The following is a 14,121-nucleotide window of genomic DNA, read 5'->3' as shown; positions in this document are numbered from 1 at the left end:
TGTCTTGGGGTGTATCTAGGGGGTTTGGGAACATTGAGATTGATAAATGGCGGCCGGCGACATTAAATATGTTTTTCGTTACACAGAAAGAATCCGACCATCTTCTCCGACTCCTCAAAATCTCCGAAGCCACAAGTTGTCTCTCCTTGACCAGCTAATCAATTGCCTTTATGCCCCCCTCCTCACCTTCTACGACAACTCCTCCGGCGATCATGATCATAATCAGCTCAAGAAATCATTTTCCAGGACGTTATCCTACGTCTACCCGTTGGCCGGGAGGCTAAAAGACGGGAAGACAATCGATTGCAACGACGAGGGTGCGGACTTTGTAGTAGCCCAAGTGGAAAACAAAATGTCGGAGGTGATTCAGTATCCTAGGTTGGATCGTCTTAGGATGTTGTTCCCATGTAATCCATACCCAGAAGTTGTGGACTCAACCCTTCCCCTTTTGGCTGTCCAAGTAACGCGATTTTCCTGCGGTGGCTCCGCGGTTGCGATTTGCATTTGGCACGGCCTTGCCGACGCCGCCGGAGCCTATGGCCTCCTCGGAACTTGGGCTGCTATTAACCTGGGACAAGATTACAACACTATTTGGTAAAATAGTTAGTTTATTAGTCAATTTTAACTTATTTAATTTGACCATTATTAGTTTTTTGATTTGGTTAAAAATCAATATAAACGTTTGGTTAATAAATTTTTTTGTGAGTCTAAAAATGTTAAAATTCAAAAAGTTGTTCCAAACAATTTTTTCAATTAATTTTTTGAGAAATTAAATTATACTAAACATCTACTCTGTATTAGCTAACATCTAGTTAACCCAACACCTTTTTACATGCAATCAATTATTCTAACCCAATTAACTAACAGTCATTTACTAAACAGGGACATGCATGAGAATACCCGCAATTTGGTCGTGGACACGAGCACAACGTTTGTACCAACTGATTTATTGTCATCTCTCACTGCCCTCACGGATAGGAATCAAGTCATGGTTGCAAAAAAATATATAACGAAAAGGTTTGTGTTTCTAGGGTCAACGGTAAATGCGATCAGAGATGGATACACTCAGCCGGAGCATCGTCCGTCGCGGGTGGTGGCGCTGGCGGCGTTTCTATGGGCGGCCGTTATAAGAGCCACAAGGGAGGCTGACCAAGATTTCAAGACTCACACGTTGACCATGTCCGTGGATTTAAGAAAAAGGTTTAACCCCCCGTTTCCCACGTACTGTCTAGGGAGCATCAATCAAGTGGTGGGGGCGCGGTGGGAGCGCGGCGGCGACGGAAAAGAATCAGCGGTGGCGGTTGACGGCGGAGTCCTAATAGGGAAAGTCCGAGAAGCCATTAGTAAAATTGACGATAACTACATCCAGAAAATGCACATTGAGGGAGGTTATTTGAAAGAACTTATGGCCATATCCAATAGTTTGTCAGTGGATAAAAAACATAACAAGGGTTTAAACATCAGCAGTTGGTGCAAAGTACCATTTTACGAGGTTGATTTTGGGTGGGGGAAGCCGAGGTGGATATCCACTATTCTTGTTCTAAAGGATTTGGGTATTTTTATGGACATGGATGATGGAGGGGTGGAAGTGTGGTTAGGGCTACCTCAAGGTATCATGAGCAGTTTAGAGAGGGACGAACAATTTCTGGCTCATTTATCTTATAGCCAAACTGTGTGGGATTATAATCTACACAGTGTCATGAAAAGTAAGTTGTAATTTTTTTTAAAAATTTACCGGGTCTTTCTCCGTCCGTTTAACGGTCCGGATCCACCCGCGTTCGTTTCTAGTACGTTTAAAGTAAGATGTAATTTGATTATGAATTACATAAATAATGATAAATAAAATTGAAATTTTAAATTGAGCGTAACTAAATTGGTACGGTGGTGTTGAATTCTCTACTGTTGGTGGTTCGTCTTTTAAAAAGTGAAGAAGTGGGAGTTAGAAGTACAATGGCATGACTCGGAAATACAAATGAGCAAATGAATTGAAGAAAGAGTGCATTTAGAGTGAAAATCAAGACTCATGTTGACGCTCACGATCATGAATGTCAGTGTGAGAAACTTTGCTATATTTCCCCAGACAACGTCTTAGTATTTTAACCATATATCTCAACAATGAAATGTCCAAATCAAGTGATACAAATGACATTGTAAATATAATTGAAAGAGTTACAACTTCTATGAAGATCACAAAGTCTAATTTTAACGTTAATGAGTTAGAAACTAGAATTGTTGCACACAGTACAATAGTCATGACTACACTCACGACCATGAGTTCAATCTTGAGCGGGTAGGAGTGGTTGTTATTCGGATTATCCAAATTGACACTCAAGATCCGAACTGAAATTTAGACTTGGGTACATGACTTTAAAGTATAAGGTGCACAACTATGAATCCTTGATTGCCGAACATTAAAATTTAGAAATTTCTACTTCCACGTCATAGATGCATAACTCTAAACCTTGAGGAGCACAACTTTCCTCTTTAAGGTGCATGAATTTAAAGTGTAAGGTGCACAACTTTGAATCATTGATTGCCTAACATTAAAACTTATGAATTACGACATCCACACCGTAGGTGCATAATGTTGAACCTTAGCTTAGGGATTCCTCGATCTTCAAGGTGCATGTTTAAAGTGTAATAAATAAAGTGCACATCTATGAATCCTTCATTGCCTAACATTAAAATAAGGACATACTACTTCTACGTGTAGGTGTATAACTTTCAAGGATTTGAAGGGGAAAATATCGTAAGTCCAATGAGTTAGTTACTACCACAACGATAAATTATTGTGTGGACCAATGAGTTAAAGTACTTTGTTTAACACCAAAATTTATTACTTTTTTTTTCAATAAAAACATTATTTTTTCTAATTGTTTATTCTGAATTGTGTATAAATATATTTGATGTGGTATATGCACATATATATATATTGAAAAATGATTTTTGAAAAATATGTTACTTCTAAAAGGTTCCTAAAACTTTTATTGTGAGAAATTACTACCCATTGGACTTGGAAATTCATTGGCGGTGTGCACACTTAAGGTATTAGTTCTGTTCCATGTAAATGAGATTTATGCGTAGTGTTCAGTAGAGTGATTACTGTTCACTAGGGCTTATTAATTAAGACCCTGCCCATTATTTGAGATTAAATGAGATATTTGACTCTTTGTGTAGTGTTCATTAGAGTGTTTACTGTTCACTAGGGCTTATTAATTAAGACCCTGCCCATTATTTGAGATTGAATGGAATTTTGTGTAGTGTTCAATAGAGAGATTATTTTTTTTGAAAGGCAATAGAGAGATTATTGTTCACTAGGGCTTGATGAAACAAGACCCTGCCCATTGTATTGAGATTGTTGTTCCTCCATGTATATGTACATGTATATATTAACACATGATTTTGAAAGATATATTACTTTTGAAATGTTCCTAAAATCTCTATTGTGAGAGATACGTATTTGGAAATTATGAATTCTGAGTATTTTTGAAAAATTATGGATTTCCCATCAAATGTTTAGTAATCTAGTTGTCTTGTGCAATTATATTGGAAGTATCCCAATTCCAGTTCTTATGTTTGCACCCATTGTCTTCGTATCTTCAACAAAATAGATGCCAAAGGTGAGAAGCGATGCAACATCGGCTGAATCAGTGGCGCTGACGAAGAGTGAGGCAATTAAAAAAAGCTTTGACTGGCATGAGATTAAAATTGTCGGCATAGCCTTTTCTAAAAGCGGAGATTTCCCATCCTAGTTGGCCGATACTTATAGCCGCCTATCACCAATACTCGGCGTTCCCCCTGGCTCCCTCCCCCTTTTACATCTTACCATTTTTAAGTACATTAATTTCAACTAGCCAAATCCATTTATTTCGAATAGTGCATCTATTATCTATATACCATTTTCTGGTACAAATTCCTTTGTTTTGTCGCTCATGACTGAAGCATTCTCCATGTTTCAAGCTCAGACTTATATGGTTTTAGCGCTATAAGCTCATAATCCTTTACTCGAGCCATGGCCCATGGCTTCTTGACAACTCATAAGAAGAAGGAAAAGAAAGTTGAATTGTTGAAAGGAATGGACAAATATAACTTTCATGAAAAAATTATTTAAAAATTCTAATTATATATCATCAGGATCAAATGTGACCCATTATGAACAATTAAATGACTAATTTTGTTCAAATTAAGGACCAAAAACGTTATTTTCTCTTATTTAAAAGACTAGTTATAATAAGAGAAATTTTACCATTACACCAATAAAAGAATTTCCCCCTATCCAACCTTGCAAGCATATATATAAATTAAAGTTGTTTATAGTTAATTGTTATGAAAGAGTTTTGGAAAAAGAAAAAGAAAATAAAAAAAGAAATATATGCAATGGCTAATCGCAAATGTCTGATGCAAAAGTAGAAGATTGAGTGGGGTGGTAAGAGGACGAAGCCATTTGTCCAGTTTTGCAAGCCTATTGCCAACACCTTTCAATTACCTTCTTTCCCTAATTCTTCTCTCTGTCTCTCTCTCTCTCTCCCTCCCCCTCTCTCTCTCTCTCACTATGTTGTCTGTTGCAAATTTCATGCTCACAAAACCTCATTCCATTTCTAAGCTGCCATCTCTTCCCTCAAAACATTCCACATTTTCATTTGTAGGAGCAGCCCCTGCAAAGGGCGCGCACTTGCCTCAAGTGCGCGCACTGACGCCGCCGCTCCCCGCCACCGCCACCGCCGCCGCCGTCCATGGCTCTCTCTCCTCCTCCTTCCTCTCTTTCTCTTCTAGTCGTCGTCTTTGTCTTCCTCCGCCTGGCGGCCCCGTCCCTCGCCAAGACCGAGGCCGATATCCTCCTCAAATTCAAGGCTTCTTTGAAGAATGCCTCCGCCTTGGCCAGCTGGGACGCCGCCAAGGCCCCCGGCCCTTGCGCCGGCAACCGCCCTACCTGGACCGCCGTCTTGTGCGCCGACGGCAAAGTCCTCGGCCTCACCCTCAACCACATGGGACTTGGCGGCACCATCGACGTTGATTCCCTTCTAGAGCTCCCGGCTTTTAGGGTTTTTGGCGCCATGGATAACAATTTCCAGGGGCCTTTGCCGGCGTTTAAGAAACTCAGCGCCCTCAAATTCCTCTACCTATCCCTAAACAAATTCTCCGGCGATATCCCGGACGACGCTTTCGACGGAATGGAATCGTTGAAGAAAGTTCACTTGGCGTATAACGAATTCTCCGGCGCCATTCCTAAATCGCTGGCAACCTCCAGGAACCTCATCGAGTTGATGCTTGAACACAATATGTTTTATGGTAAAATACCAGATTTCTCGCTGGAACGATTGTCCGCGGCAAATTTCTCTAACAATAATCTTGAAGGTGAAATCCCTGCAATTCTTTCTAATCTCGACGCTTCCTCGTTCGCAGGTATGATGCCCTTGTTGATTTCGGAATATATATAAAACATATACAATCATACATACATAAATTGTATAGACTTAATACCTGATTTGTTCTATCCACTATTAGAATTTCATCACTTTAATTTTTGACTTCTAAACTTGTTCAATTCCATCCTTAATTATGTAATTGTTAACTAAAATGACCCTAATTATTTTGGTTTGGACCAAAAACAATTTTAGGTAAAAATTGTATAGTTTGGGAATAAAATTCAGCAAATTTAAATGTTGATGACTAAATTGATGAAATCCTAATAGTTGATGGACTAAATCGTATATTAGCTCAATTGTATATATATATGTATGAATTAGGATCTGACCTCTAAGGCTCTAAGGCTCTAACTATAGTCATAATATAACCTATATGCATGTCAAGTTGGTCATACGACTATTGATTTGAAAGTTAATACCTAATTTAATTCTCGGCTATAATGGTTTTTTTGGATTTAGTCCTAAACGACTTTTTGTTTTTAATTAGGTCTTCGACATTGATTATTTTATTCAATTGAGTCATCTGTTAAGATAGCTTGATAATTTTATCTCTATTAATACTTAATTTAGTCATCAATTATATTAGTTTAACCTAAATTAATCTTTGAATATAGTGATTTTATCCAATTTAGTCCTCAATTATAGTGATTTTTCTTAATTTAATCCTTGATTCTAACAACCAATGATCTAATTGGGTAAAACCATCAAAGTGTAGGACCTAATTAAGCACAAAAAATTGTTTAAGATTAAATAAAGAAAAAGCACTATAATCGAGTACTAAATTTGATATTAGCTCATTGATTTGATAATTACAAAATTACAAGCTCAATTTGAACTCAGAATGATCAGAAAAATCTAAGCTAATTTCCATTCTTGTTTTCCCAATACATACCCTTTGAGTGAGGCTGTGGATTACCTGTCACCCAACAATTCACCATAATTATATGTTTTGAATATGGAAAATGTTATTACAATAAAATTTTATGTCATTTCTTTTTTCTTTGAAATATATTTTAGGGAATACGGCTCTTTGCGGGAAGCCATTGGGGGCATGCCAAGCTGGGCAGGGTGATACCTCCACCAATAATTCCGGCCACTCGGCCAAATCAAAGATCTTCAGCATGATAGCGGCGGTGATAGTTTTGGTGGTCGCCATCGCCATCGTGTTCGCCGTATGCAAGAAAAAACCCAACGACGATACAATAGACGGGTCGACCCGAGCGCAAGTGGGCACCCAAACAGCACTGCCCACAACCGAGAAGCAGCTGGACAAAATGGAACGAGGATCGCCGGCGACCGGGCGTTCACCGCCGGCGCGTGGTGCTACGGCGGCCGCCGGGAAGAAACCGCCGGAGCAGCAGCATAATCCGGCCGTTAAGCTTACGTTCTTGAGAGAGAACGTGATCAAGTTCGACTTGCCGGACCTGCTTAAGGCGTCGGCGGAGATTCTGGGCAACGGCGTGTTTGGGTCAACTTACAAAGCCGCCCTGGGCTCCGGCCAGGTTGTGGTTGTCAAGCGGTTCAGGCACATGAACAAGGTCGGAAAAGAGGATTTTGTGGAGCATATGAGAAGGCTTGGAAGGTTGAATCACAAGAATTTGCTTCCTATTCTGGGTTTCTACTATAGGAAAGAGGAAAAGCTCCTTGTCTTTGACCATGTCGTGAAATCCAGCTTGGCTTCTCATCTTCATGGTATGTTCACTCAACCCTTTTTCAATTATAAGGAAACTTGCAATTATTACTTAAAAATGTGCCCATAATAAAATTAGGCTCTAACATATAAAGAGTAGGTGATAAATTATTATAAATTTGATCTGCTCAAATTAAAAAGACCAATATTAAGTTGCTATCACTGATAATATATAGGACTTAAAAGGTGGGCCGTGCCAAACTAATTTGGTGGAGTTGGTCCAACTCATATCTTCTATTTTGTTAAAAAAACTTGTAGCTCGAGAATGACAAGTTATTCTGTAGACTTGGGTCCATGGTATTTCGCCAGAATGGATCAAAAGACAATTTTTAAAATGCTAATTGGTATTATTCATTCCGTTTCGAATTAGTTGTGATATTTACTTTTTCACGCTTTTTAAGGAACTATAAAATAAACCCTTTAGTTTTTCAATTATGCCTTCACTTTTGAAAATAAAAACAACACCGGACATTTTGGTACAAACTAAAGACAAAAGTAAAACAAGTAAAATGAAATGGAGGGAGTAATACTTTTTGCACCAGTATAGCGATGTATGCTATCGAATTGAATTGATTAGTGTCAACATATTCATTTCTTCTGTACTATCTGATACAAACACAAAACCATAACCAAATTAGACCCGGGTCCATCATATAATTGTTGCAAAACCATATTTATGTGATTATATTTGGTGTAAAACTCAATTGTGCGGGCCAATCATCAACATATATAGTGGACTAGCTTTTTGTAAATATATACAACAACACATATATAAATTTAATTAAGTTAATGATTATTTGGTGGATGGATGGGATGTGCAGGTAAGAAAAGGAAATCTCGTAGCGGGAATGAGCTAGACTGGGCGACACGGTTGAAAATTGTGAAGGGAGTAGCGAGGAGCATGGTGTATCTGTACAATGAGCTACCCAGCATGAGCGTACCAAACGGGCACCTCAAATCCTCCAACGTTCTCTTAGATTCCTCGTACGAGCCCTTAATCAGCGACTACGGGTTGCTGCCAATCGTGAACCAAGAGCACGCGGAGGAGCACATGATCGCGTACAAATCGCCGGATTACAAGCAGGGCGGTCGGGTGGGCAAGAAAACGGACGTGTGGGCGCTAGGGGTGTTGATCCTGGAAATCTTGACCGGAAAACCCCCGCCCGACGTGGACACGGTGGCGTGGGTTCAGTCCATCGTGCCCACGCTCGAGGCTTTGGACCCGGAGATGAGAGGGGTGACTAAGAACGCCGAGGGGGAAGTGGTGAAGCTGTTGAACATTGGGCTGAGCTGCTGCGAGGTGGATGTGGACAAGAGGCCGGAGATGAAGGAGACGGTGGAGAGGATTGAACATGTCGCCGTCGCTGGGGCCGGCGGCGCCAGCGACGACGACTTTTACTCTTCGTATACCAGCGATGACCACTCGTCCAGAAGCTTATCCCAGGATTTCACTTAAGGAAAATACTACTTGGACTCCCTGACGCTTATCTCAGAATTTTGCTTAAGGAAAATACTACTTGGACTCCCCTGACAGCCTCGTGGTACGTACGTTCATCCCATCCACCGCCATCATTATCATCAATCCGTTTGCTTCTTCATTTCACATTCTTCAACAAAATTAAGGTTAGTTGAATTGCCCAAGAATTTTTAATTCTATTCAGTTCAAGATTTTTGGGGGCAAAAAGCCATTTTTAAATACTTTTTTTTTTCACTTTTTAATTTTCTTTTTCGATGATAGTGTGTTGAGGAATTCTACCATGCTGTGCGGCGTGCGTGTCATTATTGTGTTACATAGGGATAAAATGGTAAATATATAATATGAAACGATGATATTTGTTATTTATCCCAACTTCCCAAGTTAAACTAGCTAATAGCGCCTTAATTTGTTGCCTTACTATTCTTGGATCTCAAGCAGTGCGCCATACAGTATGGTAGAAATTCCCGTATAAAAAAAAGATGTAATTTATTCTTAGCTAGTAATTATACCTTAAATTTTGTTTAATGTTAGATATCAATTGAGTGAAATTGCATTTTGTTATCTATATGTTTGTTTGCTTTTGTTCACATGCAATAGCTAAAAACTGTGGACAGTAACGTATGCAACTTAAAGAGTTAGTTGAAATGTAGCGCTGATTGTTACATACACAATTATAAGAAACAAAAATATTTTATGAAAAACAATCATCCCACATTTATTCCTACGTATAGAGAATTAGAGATCTAGGCATTGGATTGGGAGAAGAATGAAGATCTAAACATTGAAAATAATTGGACATTGATATTAAGGAAATTAAAGGCTAGCTTTTATTTAATTAAAGAACAACAAACACACAAATCACAACATTATTACAAACAAATTAAACAACCAAAACGAAACACAAGGAAAAAAGAAAGATCAAAGTAAGGAAGCATCCATATATATAGAGAGGGAGGAGGAGGATCGCACGACACTCACACGGTCTTTACACGGACTTATTAACATTTTGGTTGATTAATGGACAATATTCTTAACACGGGCTTAATATACTGGTTCAGTAGACAGTATTATGAAGAAAAATAGAGGTGGATCACATTTTCCTTTACATGCTCAATCACATTGAAATCGTATGCTTACACATGGGTTCGTTTAAGTATATATATACTGCATTATATTATTTAGATTCAAGGGGTTGATCGAAAAATAAATATGTGATAATGGAAGTTGTATTAACAAGATAAATCCTTTAATTTTTAAGAAAAATTGGTTAAAGAAAAACAAAGAATATGTATTTACTAGTACAATAATACCTCTGAGTATACTGATTTTGCCACTTTTTGTCCTAAAAATAACCTACACAAAATGCTACTATCTAAAGTGTTCCAAAAAAAATAAAAAATGAAAGCAATAAGAAAGGTGTTCATACATAGTTTATTGGCACTAATCAATTCAAAACTCGTACAAGTATTTGCATTACAACCTGTATAACTTGACCACAATATATATATGTGGCGAAAAATACCAATGGGGTCCCAAAAAAAAAAAAGACTTAGACAAAATGTTGCTAGCAAAAGGTAAGAAATGTTCTGTGTTCGTTTATGGTTTGTTAGCACCAACCAACTCGTTCAAGTATTTTCTCCTAAAAAGTTAAGGATGTCATTCATTGTTAATTTTAATATCAATAAATGTGATGTCATTTATATATACAAACTAGTTAATATATTTTTTTTGTTTTTTTTTAATACAACAAACTCTATGAGAGTTCCGTATCGGAGAGCCACTACGTGCCATTTGAGCACAAGACTAATGCACACACTAGTTAATATAATAAGCAAATTGAAATAATGTCAACCAAATTAAACTTGTGTGTTCGAATATAATAAAAAAATATGATTAATTATTGCATATACAAATAAATAATCAATCAAAAAAAAAAAAACAGGAATAATTAGAACACACACGAACTCAGGCCGGCTAGGTGGAGCTAATGCCATGCAAATTGCCAACTCAGAGTGAGACACTTTAGGTTGTTTAGTTCCTTGAACTAGAAGGTTACGTAGAAGGAGCTGAGCAGTGTTGTCCTCGTTTGAATGTAACTAACAAGCATGAGAAATCATGTTCTTCTTTCATTTTTAACCCTTAAATTCTGCTCTACCTTTTCATTATAAGCTGTATTTCTTTATTTAGATTTCGTAAGGGAAAGATTCTACGCATTTGTATTTTGTTTTAGTTGTTAATCTTCAACAAGACACAAGGAATTGAAAAAAGAAATATCAAAGTCCCTTTTTCTTCATTTCGATCATCTCTAGTATTTCGTTTTGGTTGTTAATCTTCTCCAAGACACAAAGAAAAAAGAAAGATCAAAGTCCCTCCCTGAGGTTTAATGGTTTCGTTTTCCCTATCTACTTTATTGATTAGTTATACTGGGGCTGACACTGAAATTTTTTCCAAGGGAGCCAATATTAAAACAAAAGAGGTAGTTTATAAAATAAATAAATAAAACATTTAGGAAGCATAGTCATAAATATTGTTTGATATAACGAAAAATAAAACACATCAAAACTTTATAAAAAATAATCATAACAAAATATAAAACATAATTACTTTGATAAAATGATTCGAATATAAAACATTTACAGATCACATATCTCATCTACTATACTAATAAGAGTCCAAGAGAGTTAGGTCTAAATTATTTAATCAAATGGATGGCTCAGATTGTTTAGATTTATATTTTTTCACTTGAGATTTCCTAATTTATCCTTAATTATATGATTAAATGTTAAATTTTCCGTTAAATATTCTCTTTTTCGTTAAATTTTCCGTTAACTTTTAACTTACCCCTTAATTTCTATAAGGTCTTAGGTTCGAATCTCATCCAAATCAAAGTTGGCAAAATTATTAAACATATACTATGAATATGTTTGAGTATATTATTCAAAAGTAAGTACCACACTCTATTACTCTTATTAAATTAAATAATAAATTAGTAGTTTTTTCAAAACAAAATAAAAATAAATTAGTAGTTACAAAAAAAAATAATATATATAATTTATTTAATTTATAATTCAATGTCTACAATGCCTTTATTCAAAAACAAATATTTATTATCAAAAAATTTTAAAAGAGATATAATTTCATTAGTTATATTGTTTATATTTTCTACCATGCAAAGATTCCCTACCTTCAACTTTATTAATTAATTATATTCACTATATTGTTCATTGTTTTCTTTTTACACTATCTTGTAATTAAATATCAAAGTTATACTAAAATATAATGTTATATATTTATTTATCAATTATTATGTTAGTAACATGGAAAACAATTTAAAAAACAATTTGAAACCAATCATATTAACTACTTAGGGATGATTTGTTTACAAAGAAAACATTCAAATAACACAATAAATTGATTTAAAACTCATTATTAAAAATGTCGTCAATGTAGGGAAATAGAATATTGTGACACACTTGATGCATTGAAAATATGCTGAGACTACTACATTGTTGGAATCAATATAATATTTCAAATTCATAAAAAGAAAAAATTTGAAAAATAACTACTATTGCAGCATTCATTAATCTTATATGTAAAATACTTATTGTGTATTCTTTAAATATATTAGAACTAATATAAATTTATAATTCATTCAATTAACCTGTTTGGATTAATAAAGACAAAATCAACATCGATCTTAGACAATAAAAATAATTGGTATATAGGATTGAACATTATCTCATTCGCTCAATGCGCGTGAAAAACTAGTTATTAATATAAATATTAAATTCAATTCAAGATTTTTGGGAAAAAAAGCCATTTTTAAATAATTTTTTTTTTACTTTTTACTTTTCTTTTTCGATGATAGTGTGTTGAGGAATTCTACCATGTTGTGCGGCGTGCGTGACATTATTGTGTTACATAACCGGATAAAGTGGTAAATATATAATATGAAACAATGGTACTTGTTCTTTATCCCAACTTCCCAAGTTAATTTGTTGTCCTAATATTTTTGGATCTTAAGCAGTGCGTCATACAGTATGGTAGAAATTTCCGTATAAAAAAATGTAATTTATTCTTAGCTAGTAATTATACCTTAAATTTTGTTTAATTTTAGATATAAATTGAGTGAAATTGCATTTTGTTATCTATATGTTTGTTTGTTTGTTTTTGTTCACATGCAATAGCTAAAAACTGTGGGCAGTAACGTACGCAACTTAAAGAGTTAGTTGAAATGTAACGCTAATTGCTACGTACACAATTATAAAAAAATAATAAAGTTGACACCTTGATCTGACAAAAGTCTTGTATGAGAAACAACCATTCCATATATAGAGAAATAGAGATCTAGGCATTATATTGGATTTGGAGAAGAATGAAGATCTAAACATTGCAAATGTTTGGACATTGATATTAACGAAATTAAATTCTAGCTTTTATTTAATTAAACAAAAACAAACACACAAATAACAACATTATTACAAACAAATTAAACAACCAAATACAACAAATTTTTGAAGTTTCATAGGATACGAAATCATCCTATGACAAAGGAAACACAAGCACAACACACAATATATATCATCACCATGCATGCATGGATGGAAAATGGTATCTCAACCGTCGAAGTTGGTGGGAGGGTATGAGGGATCAAGAAAATAGTCACCGCTGAAGGGGGAAGAGGAGGAGGTGGCGGAGAGCGCACGCCAGTCGCACAGGCATTTCACGGACTTATGAATTGAATCATGTGCTCACACGATTCCCCTCAACATGTGCGGTGGATTTTCGAGCGCGGAGATTCGAACCCATGATCTTTTTGCATGGCTCTGATACCAAATTGAAGCATGTGCTCCATCCAACAAAAAGCCTAAGCTGATAGTTGGACTACACATATTATATTTATGCTCACATTATGAACATGCTGAATTAATAGACAGTATTTTTAACGCATTGGTTCAGTAGAAAATATTTAGAAGGAGAAGGGAAGTATCATCACATTTTCCTTTAAGCTCGATCGCATAGAAATCGTTTACTTACATATGGGTTCGTTAGGTATATATATGCTAGCATTATATTATTCAGATTCAAGGGGTTAATCAAAAAAATAAATAATATATTATTCAGATTCAAGGGGTTAATCAAAAAAATAAATAAGTGATGATAGGGATTCAAGGGGTTAATCAAAAAAATAAATAAGTGATGATAGGAAGTAGTATTAACAAGATAAATTCTTTATTTTTATGAAATTTTGGATTAAAAAAATATATATTATTCAGATTCAAGGGGTTAATCAAAAAAATAAATAATATATTATTCAGATTCAAGGGGTTAATCAAAAAAATAAATAAGTGATGATAGGGATTCAAGGGGTTAATCAAAAAAATAAATAAGTGATGATAGGAAGTAGTATTAACAAGATAAATTCTTTATTTTTATGAAATTTTGGATTAAAAAAAATATTTATTTACTTGTACAATAATGTCATAGGAGATCCTTTGAGTATATTGATTTTATTACATTTAATTGTT

The 14,121-nt window shown here is 35.5% G+C and overlaps 2 protein-coding genes across 2 annotated transcripts; both read left to right on the top strand.

Annotated features, from left to right (window-relative positions):
* Nucleotides 1-1,865, top strand: LOC116001822 (stemmadenine O-acetyltransferase-like). The gene is made up of 2 exons (XM_031241773.1): nt 1-594; nt 883-1,865. Exons 1-2 carry the CDS (start codon nt 47-49, stop codon nt 1,715-1,717), a joined length of 1,383 nt encoding a protein of 460 aa, XP_031097633.1. The 5' UTR covers nt 1-46; the 3' UTR covers nt 1,718-1,865.
* A 2,715-nt stretch (nt 1,866-4,580) lies between these two features.
* Nucleotides 4,581-9,141, top strand: LOC116003015 (pollen receptor-like kinase 2). The gene is made up of 3 exons (XM_031243199.1): nt 4,581-5,403; nt 6,444-7,118; nt 7,938-9,141. The coding sequence occupies exons 1-3, from the start codon at nt 4,734-4,736 to the stop codon at nt 8,570-8,572; spliced, it is 1,980 nt and encodes a 659-aa protein (XP_031099059.1). The 5' UTR covers nt 4,581-4,733; the 3' UTR covers nt 8,573-9,141.
* Nucleotides 9,142-14,121: the final 4,980 nt, after the last annotated feature.

This window comes from Ipomoea triloba, chromosome 13 (assembly GCF_003576645.1).
Source record: "Ipomoea triloba cultivar NCNSP0323 chromosome 13, ASM357664v1".
Lineage (NCBI taxonomy): Eukaryota > Viridiplantae > Streptophyta > Magnoliopsida > Solanales > Convolvulaceae > Ipomoea > Ipomoea triloba.
This window is presented reverse-complemented; position numbering and strand designations above follow the sequence as displayed.

Excerpts from the sequence above, each read along its gene's own strand:
- LOC116001822 (XM_031241773.1), top strand. The coding sequence starts at position 47 with ATGGCGGCCGGCGACATTAAATATGTTTTTCGTTACACAGAAAGAATC. Across the intron at positions 595-882 it reads CAAGATTACAACACTATTTG|GGACATGCATGAGAATACCC; the intron begins GTAAAATAGTTA and ends TTTACTAAACAG.
- LOC116003015 (XM_031243199.1), top strand. The coding sequence starts at position 4,734 with ATGGCTCTCTCTCCTCCTCCTTCCTCTCTTTCTCTTCTAGTCGTCGTC. Across the intron at positions 5,404-6,443 it reads CGACGCTTCCTCGTTCGCAG|GGAATACGGCTCTTTGCGGG; the intron begins GTATGATGCCCT and ends AATATATTTTAG. Across the intron at positions 7,119-7,937 it reads CTTGGCTTCTCATCTTCATG|GTAAGAAAAGGAAATCTCGT; the intron begins GTATGTTCACTC and ends TGGGATGTGCAG.